Here is a 13,150-nt window from a genome sequence, read left to right as displayed (position 1 = left end):
TAAAAAACATGCCTGAAGATGCACTGTTAAAAGTGACAGAATGAAGTTTGAAACACCAAAGCTTGAATTCCTTTAAACTTAGAATCCTATTATCTCATTCAGTCCTTCTAAGGAAAAAAGATATTATGATGTACAAATGCTGTCATTCATAGTATTTGCTAATTGCTGGTCAATTCAATGATTCCGTTTCTTATGCTGAAAAGTTTCCTTCTACCTCATAGATTACTACTAACTTGATAAGATGAAGAATATTATCTTTGAAAAAACATTGGTGTACTCTGCAGTTCAAAGATGCTGGTTTCTGGCGTCAAAATATAATGCAGTGTAGCACCCTGGCTCACAGAAATGGTGGTGCTCAAAATTTTAACTTACTCTTTAGGCATTTACTTCCATGTCATGAAGAAAAACATGCTTCTATTACTTTATCGATTTTTCGGTTTTAGACACTCTCTACTGCTCTTCTGCAGAAGATTGCGCTTCTTCCTCTCCCTGTCCCACCATTCATGTGCATGCCTCTCTTCTCCCCCTCTTTCCAGCTTAGTTAAATCATTACTTTGGTTGACCATGTTGTATACTATGATTGCTTTTCCTTTTCTGGCCAACTTTTCATTTTGCCCATAATTAACAGTCATCTTATTTTTTTCTTTATCATTAATTCACTTTCCAAAGATGCTCAGACACATCAGGTGCTCATCAGTTATATCTTCCCATAGAAGCTTCTCTGAGAGCTTGTCTGCTGTAGTGTGAACCAGCCACACTCCAATCTTGAAATATAGTTGTCGTCCTGGGATCTTCTTTCGCTGTCATTCCAGGTATCCCCTTCACCTTTCTCCTCTATGGACAGCCTGTTTTCTGTATCCCATGTTTCCCTGTTCCTTGGTTTACTTCCTCTTTTTGGTGGAGCACATCCTCCAGTATTTTCCTGAGAAAGGGTGCATGGAATGTCAATTCACTGAGAACTTGCCTATCTAAAAAATGTTTTTAATCTATCTTCACATTTAAACCATAGTCTCTATATAAAATTGTGGGTTAAAAAGCATTTTTCCCTCAGAATTTTGAAACCCTGGCTTCCAGTGTTACCATTCTAGCTTCCAATGTTGCTATGGAGAATTCCCAAACATTCTCATACATGGTCCTTTACATATGACCTGTCTATTCTAGAAGCTTGTCCCCATGTTCTGAAATATGATATTCCTTGGGACTGTTCATCATTCTGCTGGGCAGTTGGTATGCTCTTTAAATTCAGAAAGTCAGGGCCTTCAGTTTTGAAAACTTTCTTAAACTGTTTTTTTTGTGTGTCCCCTCTTTTGTTTGTTTTTCTTTCTTTCTACAACTGCTATTATTCAGATAGTAGACCTCCTTTTATCTTTTTTTTTTTTGCTTGCTATTTTCTGAGAGCTTTCCTCAACTTTTCCCCAGTCCTTCTATTGGATTTTTCATCTCTGTTAGCATAGTAAAATTTTAAAAATTTTTTATTCTGACCTCAGAAAGTTCCATCTTTATGGTCTTTTACTCAAGCTTTCTTCTTCCTGTATGTTTTCTTCTGTTTGCTTGGGTCTCTGTCTTTCTTCTTAGAGGCTTTTTTCAGATGTGAGGTGATACTTGGTTTTCTGCTGAGAATTCCAAATAGCAGATAAAATGCTTTTGAAGTGTGTGGGAGGAGATGTGAGCCCTCCTGTAGGGTGAGCTGCCTGAACTGTTGAGTATGTTGAGTATGGGAGTCCCTGATGTCATCATCCTTAGATCTTTCCTCTTGGGCCGGTTGGATTCCAGATGTCAACACCCTTAGATCTTTCCTCTTGGGCCGGTTGGATTCCAGACTCTTCCCACCTCCTGTGGGGGGAAAGGGGTGAAGAGGGCTATGTGTCCACAACTTCGGTAAGTCTAGTTCCCCAAATCTATCTCAATGTAGCATCTCTCCCTTTCATCCCCACTTCCAGGGCTACCCGCTGCTGCCAGTCTGGAACCTCCTAGGGATTCTGCCATGTAAATCCGGATGGTTCTTGTCTTAGGATGGCCATTTTAAGATTCAGGGTTTTTTGAGTTTGCTAAATCATGAACCATTTATCCATCTGCCTTCCAGCTCCCCAAATTTGTTGCTGTCATTCCTTTTTCTTTTTTACCCATCATTTTAGATTTGTGCTTGAAAACAAACAAAACACACCATCACTGTCAACAACAACCAAACCTCTCTTGACATTTTAGTGGGGTTTGGGGGTCGGAGTGAAATTACATCCATGTGTTCAAGCCCCCATTTTTACCCAGAGATCTTCCCTCTGTATTTGAAGATAAATCAAAAGGGAGTGGACATAGGTGAAAGAGAATAAATATTCAATTATTGTTAGCTATTAGGAAGGACAAATTAGCAAGGAGAGTGATGAATTCTCTGTAAATTGTTTTGTAAAACGAATTAATGATTAGGGCTTCCCTCGTGGTGCAGTGGTTAAGAATCGGCCTGCCAATGCAAGGGACACGGGTTTGAGCCCTGGTCCTGGAAGATCCCACATGCTGTGGAGCAACTGAGCCTGTGCACCACAACTACTGAGCCTGCACTCTAGAGCCCACAAGCCACAACTACTGAGCCCGCGAGCCACAACTACTGAAGCCCATGTGCCTAGAGCCCATGCTCTGCAACAAGAGAAGCCACTGCAATGAGAAGCCTGCATACCACAACGAAGTGTAGCCCCCACTCGCTGCAACTAGAGAAAGCCTGTGCGCAGCATCGAAGACCCAACGCAGCCAAAACTAAATAAATAAATAAACAAATAAATAAATTTATTTTTAAAAAATGAATGGTTGAATGGTCGGTTTCAATCCTTATTTCTAGGTAGATGACCACTACAACTTTCTGTTGGATGGCTGTACCTGTTTGTCCTTCTTGCAATGTAAAACATACTCAGGCAAAAACAAAGACAACATGAAAACAACAAATTTAAAAAAGTGCATTCATCTTTGCCTCAAACCAGCTGTCCTGCTGACTAATGTATTTCTCTTTTTTGGTCTCACTACTGCTGAAGAACTTGAATTACCCGATTCTGCCCTCCCTCTAATCTCCAGTGTGCCATTACTTGCCTATTTCTGTCTTCACTTTCCTTGGCCACGCCCCTCAACACCTCTTTTGTGAACGGTGGCCACTGTCTTCTATTTGTTCTCCCTGTCTCTCCTCTCTTATAGCCTGGACCCTGCTTGCTCAATCCTTTTCCTCAGAGCACAGGCTACTCTTCTCCATGACTGTCATGACCATGCATGACTCCCGTTCACCTACCAACAAAGGTCCAATTTCTCAGCACATTCAGGCTCGGTCCTCAGCCTTCTCTCACCACGCTTAGCTCTGAATCCTTTCCAGATGCTGTGCAGTGGCCAAGTGAACGTCTTGCTCTTGGTAATCGTGTGCTCTTCTGCCTTCAGAGTGTCCCCTCACATTCAGTATACAACAAGCCTACTTTTCTTGTAAATTCTATACCACCCCGATGAAAAAGCATCCCTGCATCCTCTCAGCCTGAAATCACCACTCATTTTTATCAGGGAAACTTCTGCTCACCTCTTCCTCTCCCACTATAAACAGGTAACTCTACCGGATAAATATAATAATTCCACACAGACCCTCCTCTTAGCTGAGTGAAAGGAACACCTCTAGGCATCAGAATTGGAGAGGAGGGAGTAGAGAGGGTCTCTAAACCAGAGCTGTTAGGTTGGGTATGGGAGTTAGAGGGAGAATTGAACCCAGATAAAGGCACTCGGGGGTATTTTTAAAAGTTATACTAGGGATTCCCTGGTGGCACAGTGGTTGAGAGTCCGCCTGCCGATGCAGGGGACATGGGTTCGTGCCCCGGTCCGGGAAGATCCCACATGCTGTAGAGCAGCTGGGCCCGTGAGCCATGGCCGCTGAGCCTGTGCGTCCGGAGCCTGTGCTCCACAACGGGAGAGGCCACAGCAGTGAGAGGCCCGCGTACCGCAAAAAAAAAAAAAAGTTATACTAAAGTATACTATTCGTACAAAAAAGGGCACACATCATAAGAGTGCAACACTACGAATTTTCACAAAGTGAGCACATCATGTACGCAGCTCCTACAGTGCCCACCCTACACCCAGACAGGAAACTGGACCAAGGGCTAGACCCCTCTCTGCATGAAACAGGGACTTGGGGTGCTGGCCCTTCTGTGAAAGCTAGAAAACTGGCCCTGTAGCCAGAGAAGGACATGGAAGACTGCCACCTGCCCAGGGCTCTGGACAGGGAACGAAAGCTTGCTGGAAAAAGTCAACTTTCCTGGTTTGAATGTATCTGCAAGGGGCAGCACTACGAAGCCAAGAAATGTCCATAAACCCCATCTAAGCCTGGTGGGACCCTGCAGTCCTGGCAGAGGCAGACCAGAAATGCTCTGGAGGGACCCTCCCACCACCCCGGGGGCAGAGACCTCGCTGGAGAAAAACACTCTTGCCCAATATGATCTCAAAAATAATTAGAACCCTTAGGAGAAAATGAAATTATTTAGTCATGTGGTACGTGTCTTAATACTGGCGCAAGAGCTCCAGTTTTCTCTCTACACCGCAGGCAAAGTGAACCTTTTGAACCGTAAGCATGGATCGTTCTGTTAGAGGGAGATCACTTGATAAGATGAAGTCTTTCATCACCTAATAGGCCGAAACTCCTTCCCCTCCACCCCACACACGCTGCTCAAGACATGCCGTCTCTTTACTGTCCCTCAAGGCCTTGTTATGGGGTGAACTGTGTCCCTCTCCCTCAAAAAAAAACCCGATATGTTGAAATCCTCCCCTCTGGTACTTGGAAACGTTATCTTATTTACCAGTAGGGTCTTTGCAGATGTAACCAAGTTCTGATGAGGTCAATAGGGTGAGCTCTTAATCCAATACGACTGGTGTCCTTCTAGAAGGGAAGACAGTTATGGGAAAAGAGACACACAGGGAGAAGGCTACATGACCACAGAGGCAGAGATCAGAGAGATGCTACAAGGCGAGGAGAGCCAAGGGCTGCTGGCCACTGCCAGAAGCTAGGAAGAGGCAGGAAAGGATTCTCCTCGACAGACTGCTGAGGGAGCGTGGCCCTGTTGACTCTGACTTGGACTTCCAGCCTCAGAACTGGAAGACAATACATTTCTTTTTTTTTTCAGTACGCGGGCCTCTCACTGTTGTGGCCTCTCCCATTGCAGAGCACAGGCTCTGGACACACAGATTCAGCGGCCATGGCTCACGGGCCCAGCCGCTCTGTGGCATGTGGGATTTTCCCGGACCGGGGCACGAACCCGTGTCCCCTGCATCGGCAGGTGGACTCTCAACCACTGCGCCACCAGGAAAGCCCCCATTTCTGTTGTTTTAAGCAGCCTGGTTTGTGGTATTTTGTTCCAGCAGCCCCAGGGAACTAATACAAGCCTCAAATGTGTTCCAGCACTTTCTGATCCCTCTGCTTGCAAAGCCCTTCCACAGAGAACCTCCCTCACCCCCCACAGGCCCCTGTTCAACTGGCATCTTTGCGGAGAGGCCCTGTCCCACTGCACCCCCAAAACTAACATTTCCTGCCTCTCTCCATTCCTTTGCCTCATTTATTATTTTTCTTCATGGTTCTTAGTCACAGCTAACCTTATGGTATGGATCTTTTGTTTATTGTCTGCCTTGCCTTCTAGAATGTAAGTTGCATGAAAGTAGAGATAGTCCAATTCATTGCTGTAATGCTCAGTGCCCACCACGTGCCTGACCTAGGCATGCCCTCCATACGTATTTGTTTCATAAATGAATGAGCTACTTGAGAGTACAGTTTATTTTTTTATCCTTCCCAGTATCCGATATAATGCTTTGCTCATAGTAGACTCTCAGAAAATATGTGCACATGAACTAATAAACCCATCGTCACTAGTGGGCTTAAGGCTCTGCGTGGTTAAGAGTGGCAGTCAAAATACACATCGCATTGACCTGCATTTGGTGGCCTCTTTGCTTAAAACAGTTGTGGGGACAATCGGTCAGGTTTCTCTGAGTAATCATCAGAGCTCACCATTTGTCTGCTTCACCCAGCCACTGTGTCTCTTGCACTGAAAGCCCCCATCCTCGCCCTGTTTTTCTGATTAAGGAGACAGAATTGAGTAATCTAAATTTAGTTTGTGTAGCTCAGAGGTGCCAATCATGGCAAATAATGAATTAGGGGACCTCCCCCCACCCCTTTCCTGAAGCATTGAGCTGAAACCAACGAATTCATTTTATTTAGGATCACAGGCTGGATTCTGAGTGCTGTCTGTGAGAAGAGAATGCTTTCTTCACTAATTAAGTCACCAGAGCTCAGGCAAACACTCTCCCGGGTGGTGGGAGTGCTGCTTATCTGAGTTGGCCCAGAGAATGTGCTTTCTGTTTGTTAAGGGAAGTGGTTATAATTTTGGTACAGATATTTAAGCCAGAAAAAATGCATTTATATACACATACATATGTGTATATATACATATATATATAAATCTCATATAGTTTTATAAATTTCTTTAGCCTTTCAAGGGCTTTCTGGATTTCTTAGTAAAACCCGTATTTAGAATTCACATCTTCTGATTTAAGGGCTGTGTTGCCTATCAGTTTTCAAAAGGACCCATATAAAGCATATTTTATCTGTTTCCACTTCAAAAGAACATAAAAATTTACTCACTGAAAAGCTGTTGTATTTGATGCTTTTTGTAAGAAATAAGCCATAGATTAGAAATAACAAATGTCCTGAAGAGCTCTTTGGGGAAAAATAATGAAGTTCTGTTTCCATTTGTAACCTATGAGTCTTAATATGTGTGTCGGGAGGTTTTATACATGAGTATACTTTTGAATGAGTTTTTTAAGAGTCAGTAAAAGGAAAATGAATGAAATGGCGCTGATTCATGTTTTAAAATGTTATTATGTTGATACAGTTAATAAAACATGGTTTGTTAGTTCCTTTTTTTTTCTGGCCAGATACAAATTTAACTTGCCCCAATGTTGATTACATGAGATTTGGTACCTTTATGCCTTGTCACTAATCATCAGCATTTCCCTGGGAGGGACCAGAAGACCCCTGCTATCTCCACTTAGCAGGAGCGGTACAGCACCCGGGATGGAAGGGTGACTTATCCTGGGCCTCCTGAGCCGAGAAGAGCCCACATAGCTCAGTAATTAAAAACCCTGGGCTTTTTCTACTTCTCTGGCCTTGTCGACACTTTTTCCAGCACAGCATTTCAAACTGTAAAGACGTTTTGTGTAGTTGATTTAAAAGCAATGGGTTTAGGCTTTAGGTAGAGGAGTATATTATCTATAAAGATCACCTCTTCAAAGGGCAAATTAAACTAATGTAATTTTCATTCTGAGAATGGAGAGCTAGCAAAATGTATAGGAAAGCAGTTGATACGAGGAGCAAGTTTTACTGTCTGTTTCTCAGGGGACACCTCTTGCCTGATTTGAAGATCGTGTAGATAATATGAAAGGCAATCCACTTAAGTTGACATTTTACACCAAGCTGAAAACCAGAAAGAGGATCCACTTTAATAATAAATAAACGAATTCAATCAAGAGCATACATTTTAGCTACAGAAAACTGGTTTTGCACTCAATCTAGACTCCATTTTCCTGGAATGTTCCACGTGGCTTGCCCCCTTACTTCCTCAGGTCTTTGCCCAAATGTCAATGAGGTCTTCTCTGACTCATCTATTTCAAATTGCACTAGCCTCCCCTCCCTCATCTCCCTTACATAGCTTCATTCTTTCTAACACTCATCATCACCCTAAATACTACATATTGTGATTATTTTCTGTCTCTCCCCTAATCCCTATGTAAGCCCCTTGTCTGCTCTGTTCACTGCTGTTTCCCCAGTGCACACAGTAGGTGCTCAATACTTGTTCAGTGAATGAAAGAATGGTGCCTGACACCTTTCTATTCCAAAGGTTGGTCTTGTACTTCGAGACGCACTGAGCATTAGGGCCAGGTGGGCAGGCAGAGGTGTGGGAATGCAGCAAGGGCTAGAAATGCGGGGGGCACCTGTTCTGTGCGTGAGATTGGGGCCAGGCAGTCACCCTGCGAAGGTGCACAGACATGATACTGACAGACCTCACCGTACCAGCCCACCAAAAAATGTGTTTGCCGGACTGGCCTTCACTTTTCCTAATGCTATCACGTTAGCAGCCTAATGTTTGCTTTCTGGTCCCAGCTGTGAAACTCTGCTGCATAGAGATACTACAGAGGAACTTAACAAGTATGTCATGAGTGTCTGATATAAAATAATTCCTTTTCTCATTCTGAAAACAAAGCAAAATAAAACAGGGTCGGTACAGTTGTGCTGTAACTAGGCCACAAAACTGGAGAATTGAGGCAAAAGCATTGTCATATGTAAGTGATAGTAGTGGAAATGTGAAGAAAGTTCTTTGCGTTGTCATGGCTGCAGTTCCTGCCTTGGTCAGGTGGGCGCATGCAACCAGGGCGTTCGTTCAGGGCGACCCGCACGGAATTTTGGTGGTTTGGGTGGAAGGTGCCAATTGCACAGCCTGGGACCCTTTCTCTACCCGGGGCACCTCGCTGCTGCAGGGCGGGCTCCCGGGGAGGGGCGTGTCTCCACCTGGCCCCGCCCCCGAAGCCCCGCCCCTGCCCGGCACCAATGAGCGGGCGCACAGCCCGGGCGCAGGGAGTGGCCGCGCCTGATAAGGAGGCGTGGGTCGTGGGTGCTGAGGTCTGCTGCTAGCTGTTGGTGGGGCCCGCGCCTGGGTGTGCTGCAGCGGGAGGAACCCAGGTCCCGGGCCGAGGCTGCCCCGGGAATGGTTTTAGTCAGCACAAACATGGCTGCGGCCCTGCGATCTGCGGGCGTCCTGCTCCGCGATCGGCGTAAGTGGGGCTGTCGCGGCCGCCGCCGAGGCGGGGACAGCGGGCAGCTGGCGCTGGGGTCCCCGGGCCTGGGAACTTCCAAGGAGCGGCGGCGGGCTGCGCAGGAAGCTGCCCGCGGCGGGGCGAGGGGCGGAGAAAGGATCCGGAAAGGGGCGCTCCACTGGGAGGGGCGAGAGTGGGTTACGTGGGTCCCCCGAGGACCCTGAGAGGCCGCGGGGAGGGGTCCCGGAGTCACATCGGTCAGCTGGGTGGCCGTGAGCAGTGGCTGAATTTCTAAGAGCCTTAGTTCTTATCTGTAAAATAAGAATAATGATAGTCGCAGGATTGTTGTGATTTCGGGAGGCAGAGTGTGTTAAGGGCCTGCCACAGACAGTACCGTTGGCATCATTATCCTCATTATCACCATGGGCATCTACCCTGGGGTTCCCTCTCTGGTGGTGGAGGTCACACTGTGTCCACTGCTGCCCTGGCCCCTGGCGTCACCCGGTGCTCACTTGTCCTTGGCAGCAGGACCCACCGCGGGGCAGCTCAGGCTAGTATTTTCTAGAGATATTTGGAGAAGAAATAAGACCCATGGACAACCTCACACTTTTCTGATACAGACGTGAATGTAGGTTGTGTCCACAGGATGAGCGGACGGGACTCTGGTTCAGACACACCTGGCTGGGTCACTAGCTCTGCAGCATTCCTGTGACCCCCCTGAGTGAGGCTACCTCATAGGCTTGCCGTGAAGATTAGCAGGATACAGGTAAAGCCTGTAGCACAGTCCCTGGCACACAGTAGGTACATAGATAACCTCAAAATGTTCAGTTATTATTATGTAAAAGGCTGCCACCTACTAAGATGCTTAATTTGTATATTTGAATGATGACTGGACACAGACCTGACTTTTTTTTCTAAGAAGTTCCCTAATTCATCAATCTGTCACCTACTGAAAAGGAGTGGAGAGTCCACTCTGAACCTCCATATCTTATTACAGGTGCCTTTGTTGGAAAAATAATAACCCAGTGTCAATGACAATCAGGTCACTAAGGGCAGTGGGAGACGAAAGACATTATCTTTTAAAAAAAGGAAGCACAGTGCCAGTAACGGGGCTGAAAGAAGTATCAAATTAGTCTTTTCTTTCACCGACCCTTCCTGTGGCAAAGAAAGTCTGACAGGCTCAAGAGTTGAGGTCATAGAACAATATGAGAAACTTTAAATGCTTTGTTGTCCAGGTTATAAGTAACCAAGTGGAAGGATTCAGAAACCACAGCAGAAGTAGATTTGAAGTTCAATTGAATTACAGACTCTGATTTTAGATGTAGTTATAATACTTCATCTTGTTTTATATGAAGGGATTAACATCTGGGTTAGAAAAAATTGAGTAGTATTTCTCAAAATGAATTCTCAAAGTAGAAAAGCAAAGTTTTACACTCTATGTTTTTAGCATAGTACAGAATTAATAAGAAACTCCCTAGTATATATGTATATAGTATATACGTATATTTTAGAAAGTTAATAGAATAAAGAATTATTGTTTCTTTGTGACATTTTCTTTCCAGATTTTTTACGTTAGGCATATATGTCTTTTGTAATTGGAAAAATCAAATCTAGAATAATAAAAAAGAATATCAATGTTTAAATTAATACATGAAAACATTCTGGCTCCATACTAGAAAAATAACAATTTTTTTCTTAAAGCCTCCCCTCGCCAAGTGTTTATTAATAGTTACAATACAGAACCTTATTTCCGTTAATTTTTAAAATGATACTCACGTTTATAAGGACCTTTTGAAATAATCTTCATCTGCTGTGTGATAGAAAAGGGCTGCATTAGGTACTTGTGTATCTTGTTTTCTACCCTCCCACGTACCACCCCCAAGCATCCAAAATATTAAATAATAGTTTTGGAGAATCACTTGATACCCATGAACTTCTTAAGTTACAGGTATACTTTTGAATGATTCACCTATTGGGTGTGTCCAGGAATTAATGAAGTTTTGTTTTCTTACATCATCTTTTCTGCATATCCCTTGGTTTTATAGCTTTTATTGTTTGTAGGCCTTCCAAAGGTAGACCAGTTGTCCATGCCAAGAGTAGGGTTAGAGTTACCTGGTCTTAGTTCATAAGTGGGCAGATCCTTAGTATTGAGTGTTCTTACTTCATGCATTGTGCCAGACACTGTTCTTGGGGCTGGACATAGATTTTTTAAAATTTTCCTAATCTTTACAACAGCCCTGCAAGTTTGGCCTTATCACAGTTTTACAGATGAGAAAAGTGAGGCTTGGAGTAGCTCAGTGAGTTGCCCAATTACTGTCACACATCTTGTTTGGTCCTATCTGGAATTTCTGCTCAGATCTCTCTAGCTCCAGAACACACACTACACCACACGATGCTGCCTGTGCCTTCGAATTTCTCTTAAGCTGTGAGCTGAGTGCATTCAGGAGTCTCATTTGGGTCTTTGAATAATTACTTTAAACTCCTTTAGCTAGATTAGTACTAATCATTTGGTAGGAGATACTCTGTTTTTCTGGAGTCTTCAGATCATCAAGGGAGAGGAGTGTTTTAGAGAAGTCCTTGAGAGGTGGGTGTGTTAACCCTATGTCCTGAGCAGAAAGGATCCATCATTAGTATCACCTTCTTTGAGAATTTATTTAACCTCAGAGAAGAGAATTTTGTAAGTAGAGGGCATGGCAATAGTTTTCGGCAGCTTGAAAACCTACCAGCTCCCAAACTGTACTAAGCAATGCTAATGTACTGGTTGGAGACTCTAGTCTCATCCTTATTCCCCACCCCTACCCCACCCCCTTTTAAAGTTTGCAGGAGGAAATCTTATTATATTACCAGCAGTCAAATTATGTAATGCCAAAGTTCTATTCTGATACCCCATGGAATCTGATATAACCTCATTTATATAAGGAATTGCAGACATCGCAGCTTGATTGAGAACCTGGTTAAATCTCATCGTGCAGTTCAGAATTGAACTTGTCTGAAATAAGGAGATGTGAGTTGGTTTGAGACTTCATGTGAGCGGAATTGAAGTTCTTTATGTCAATCTTTGCACTTCTGCTTTGAGTTAATAAGGATTTTTCAGCTCAAGCTCACGTAATTGGCTCTGTTGGGAATGTGCACAATCTGGACAGTTGGAAATCTAAGTGGCCTGGAAATATCACTCTCCTATATTTTATAGACCTGCTAGGTGATTAAAAAAAAAAAAAATCAGAGAAGGTGTAGTCCCTATGCTCTAGACACTTACCAAGGAAAATAATAGTGGTACCAACATATGAGGCAGGCCCTGTGAAGAGTGCTGCACTGGCCTTATCTGCTGTAATCTTTACACGGATGCAGATAACAGGGTTTCACCATTTTACAGCTGGGGAAACTAAGGCTCAGAAAGATTATAACCCAGCCCCAGTGACATTACTAGTAAGTGGCAGAACTGGATTCAGAGTCGGGTCCGTTGGTCCACAGTCCGGGCTCCTCACCAGAACACCTTTGACTCGTAAGTAGGAGGTGGGTAGAAGGAGACTGATCTCAGGCTGGTTTCAGACCCGCTGGTTTGAGACTGGGGAAGGGAGGTTGTGTGTATACTGCGGGGCATGGTAGTAACTACTGTCCTGCATTTTGCCATCTTGAGTACCTACTGTGTGGTTTCAGTTTAATTTCACTCTGTGTTGTTTAAGGATGAGTACCCTTCATGCTATAACTGGGTATGGCCCATGGACTCCTCGATCCAGATAGGCTCTCCAGGCCCACAACTAACTTTGTGGTGCCCAGGACAAGACCCGTATACAGCAAGCTAACAGACTGTGAATTATGTTCTGTTCTGCTGTGCTGACAAGTAGACCTTGCTAACGGCCTGGAAGGGTGAACTCTTGAACTCTTCACAGTTCCTGCAGAAATGCCGCGGCCTTGAGAAAGTTGCCTCGGGCGGGCAGACTTCCCTGCTTCTCTTCCCACTCCTGGCCTGCCCGGCATGGTGAAGAGTCTTGTGCATACTCCAGTGTGTATGTATGTTCAAGCTCCATTCTTGACCCTATGAACAGCCACCAGTTGGCTACCCTTCAGATCAAGAATTGCTTATACTGATGGTGCGATCTGCCGTCAGGAGGATGGATGCAGGAAAGAGGCCTGCACCAGACCCTGGAAGTGGAGCTTTGGGGGCATGGAATTCTGAGGTCCTGGGTCCTGGGAGCCTGGTCAGGAATGGGGGGCATGGACTCTGGGGGTCCATGAATCCTTGGCCATGCAGATGGCATACCCCATGGGGCAGGGTACAGAAGGAGGCGGACCAGAATCGGCCCTTGAAAGCAGAGCACCTCCGTCCCCCGGCCCTTGTCAGAGT

At 44.8% G+C, this 13,150-nt stretch overlaps 1 protein-coding gene across 3 annotated transcripts in view; it reads left to right on the top strand.

Annotated features, from left to right (window-relative positions):
• Positions 1-8,664: 8,664 nt before the first annotated feature.
• Positions 8,665-13,150, top strand: part of FECH (ferrochelatase) — a 35,626-nt gene continuing 31,140 nt past the window's right edge. For 2 of the 3 annotated variants that reach the window (XM_019937108.3, XM_019937109.3), the window contains exon 1: positions 8,665-8,823. In XM_019937108.3, the coding sequence (XP_019792667.2) occupies positions 8,757-8,823 (67 nt within the window). In that variant the 5' untranslated portion in view covers positions 8,665-8,756. The remainder of the gene's footprint in view (positions 8,824-13,150) is intronic. The other variant, XM_019937110.3, reaches the window with a different exon arrangement.

This window comes from Tursiops truncatus, chromosome 13, assembly GCF_011762595.2.
Source record: "Tursiops truncatus isolate mTurTru1 chromosome 13, mTurTru1.mat.Y, whole genome shotgun sequence".
In the NCBI taxonomy this organism is placed as follows: domain Eukaryota; kingdom Metazoa; phylum Chordata; class Mammalia; order Artiodactyla; family Delphinidae; genus Tursiops; species Tursiops truncatus.
This window is presented reverse-complemented; position numbering and strand designations above follow the sequence as displayed.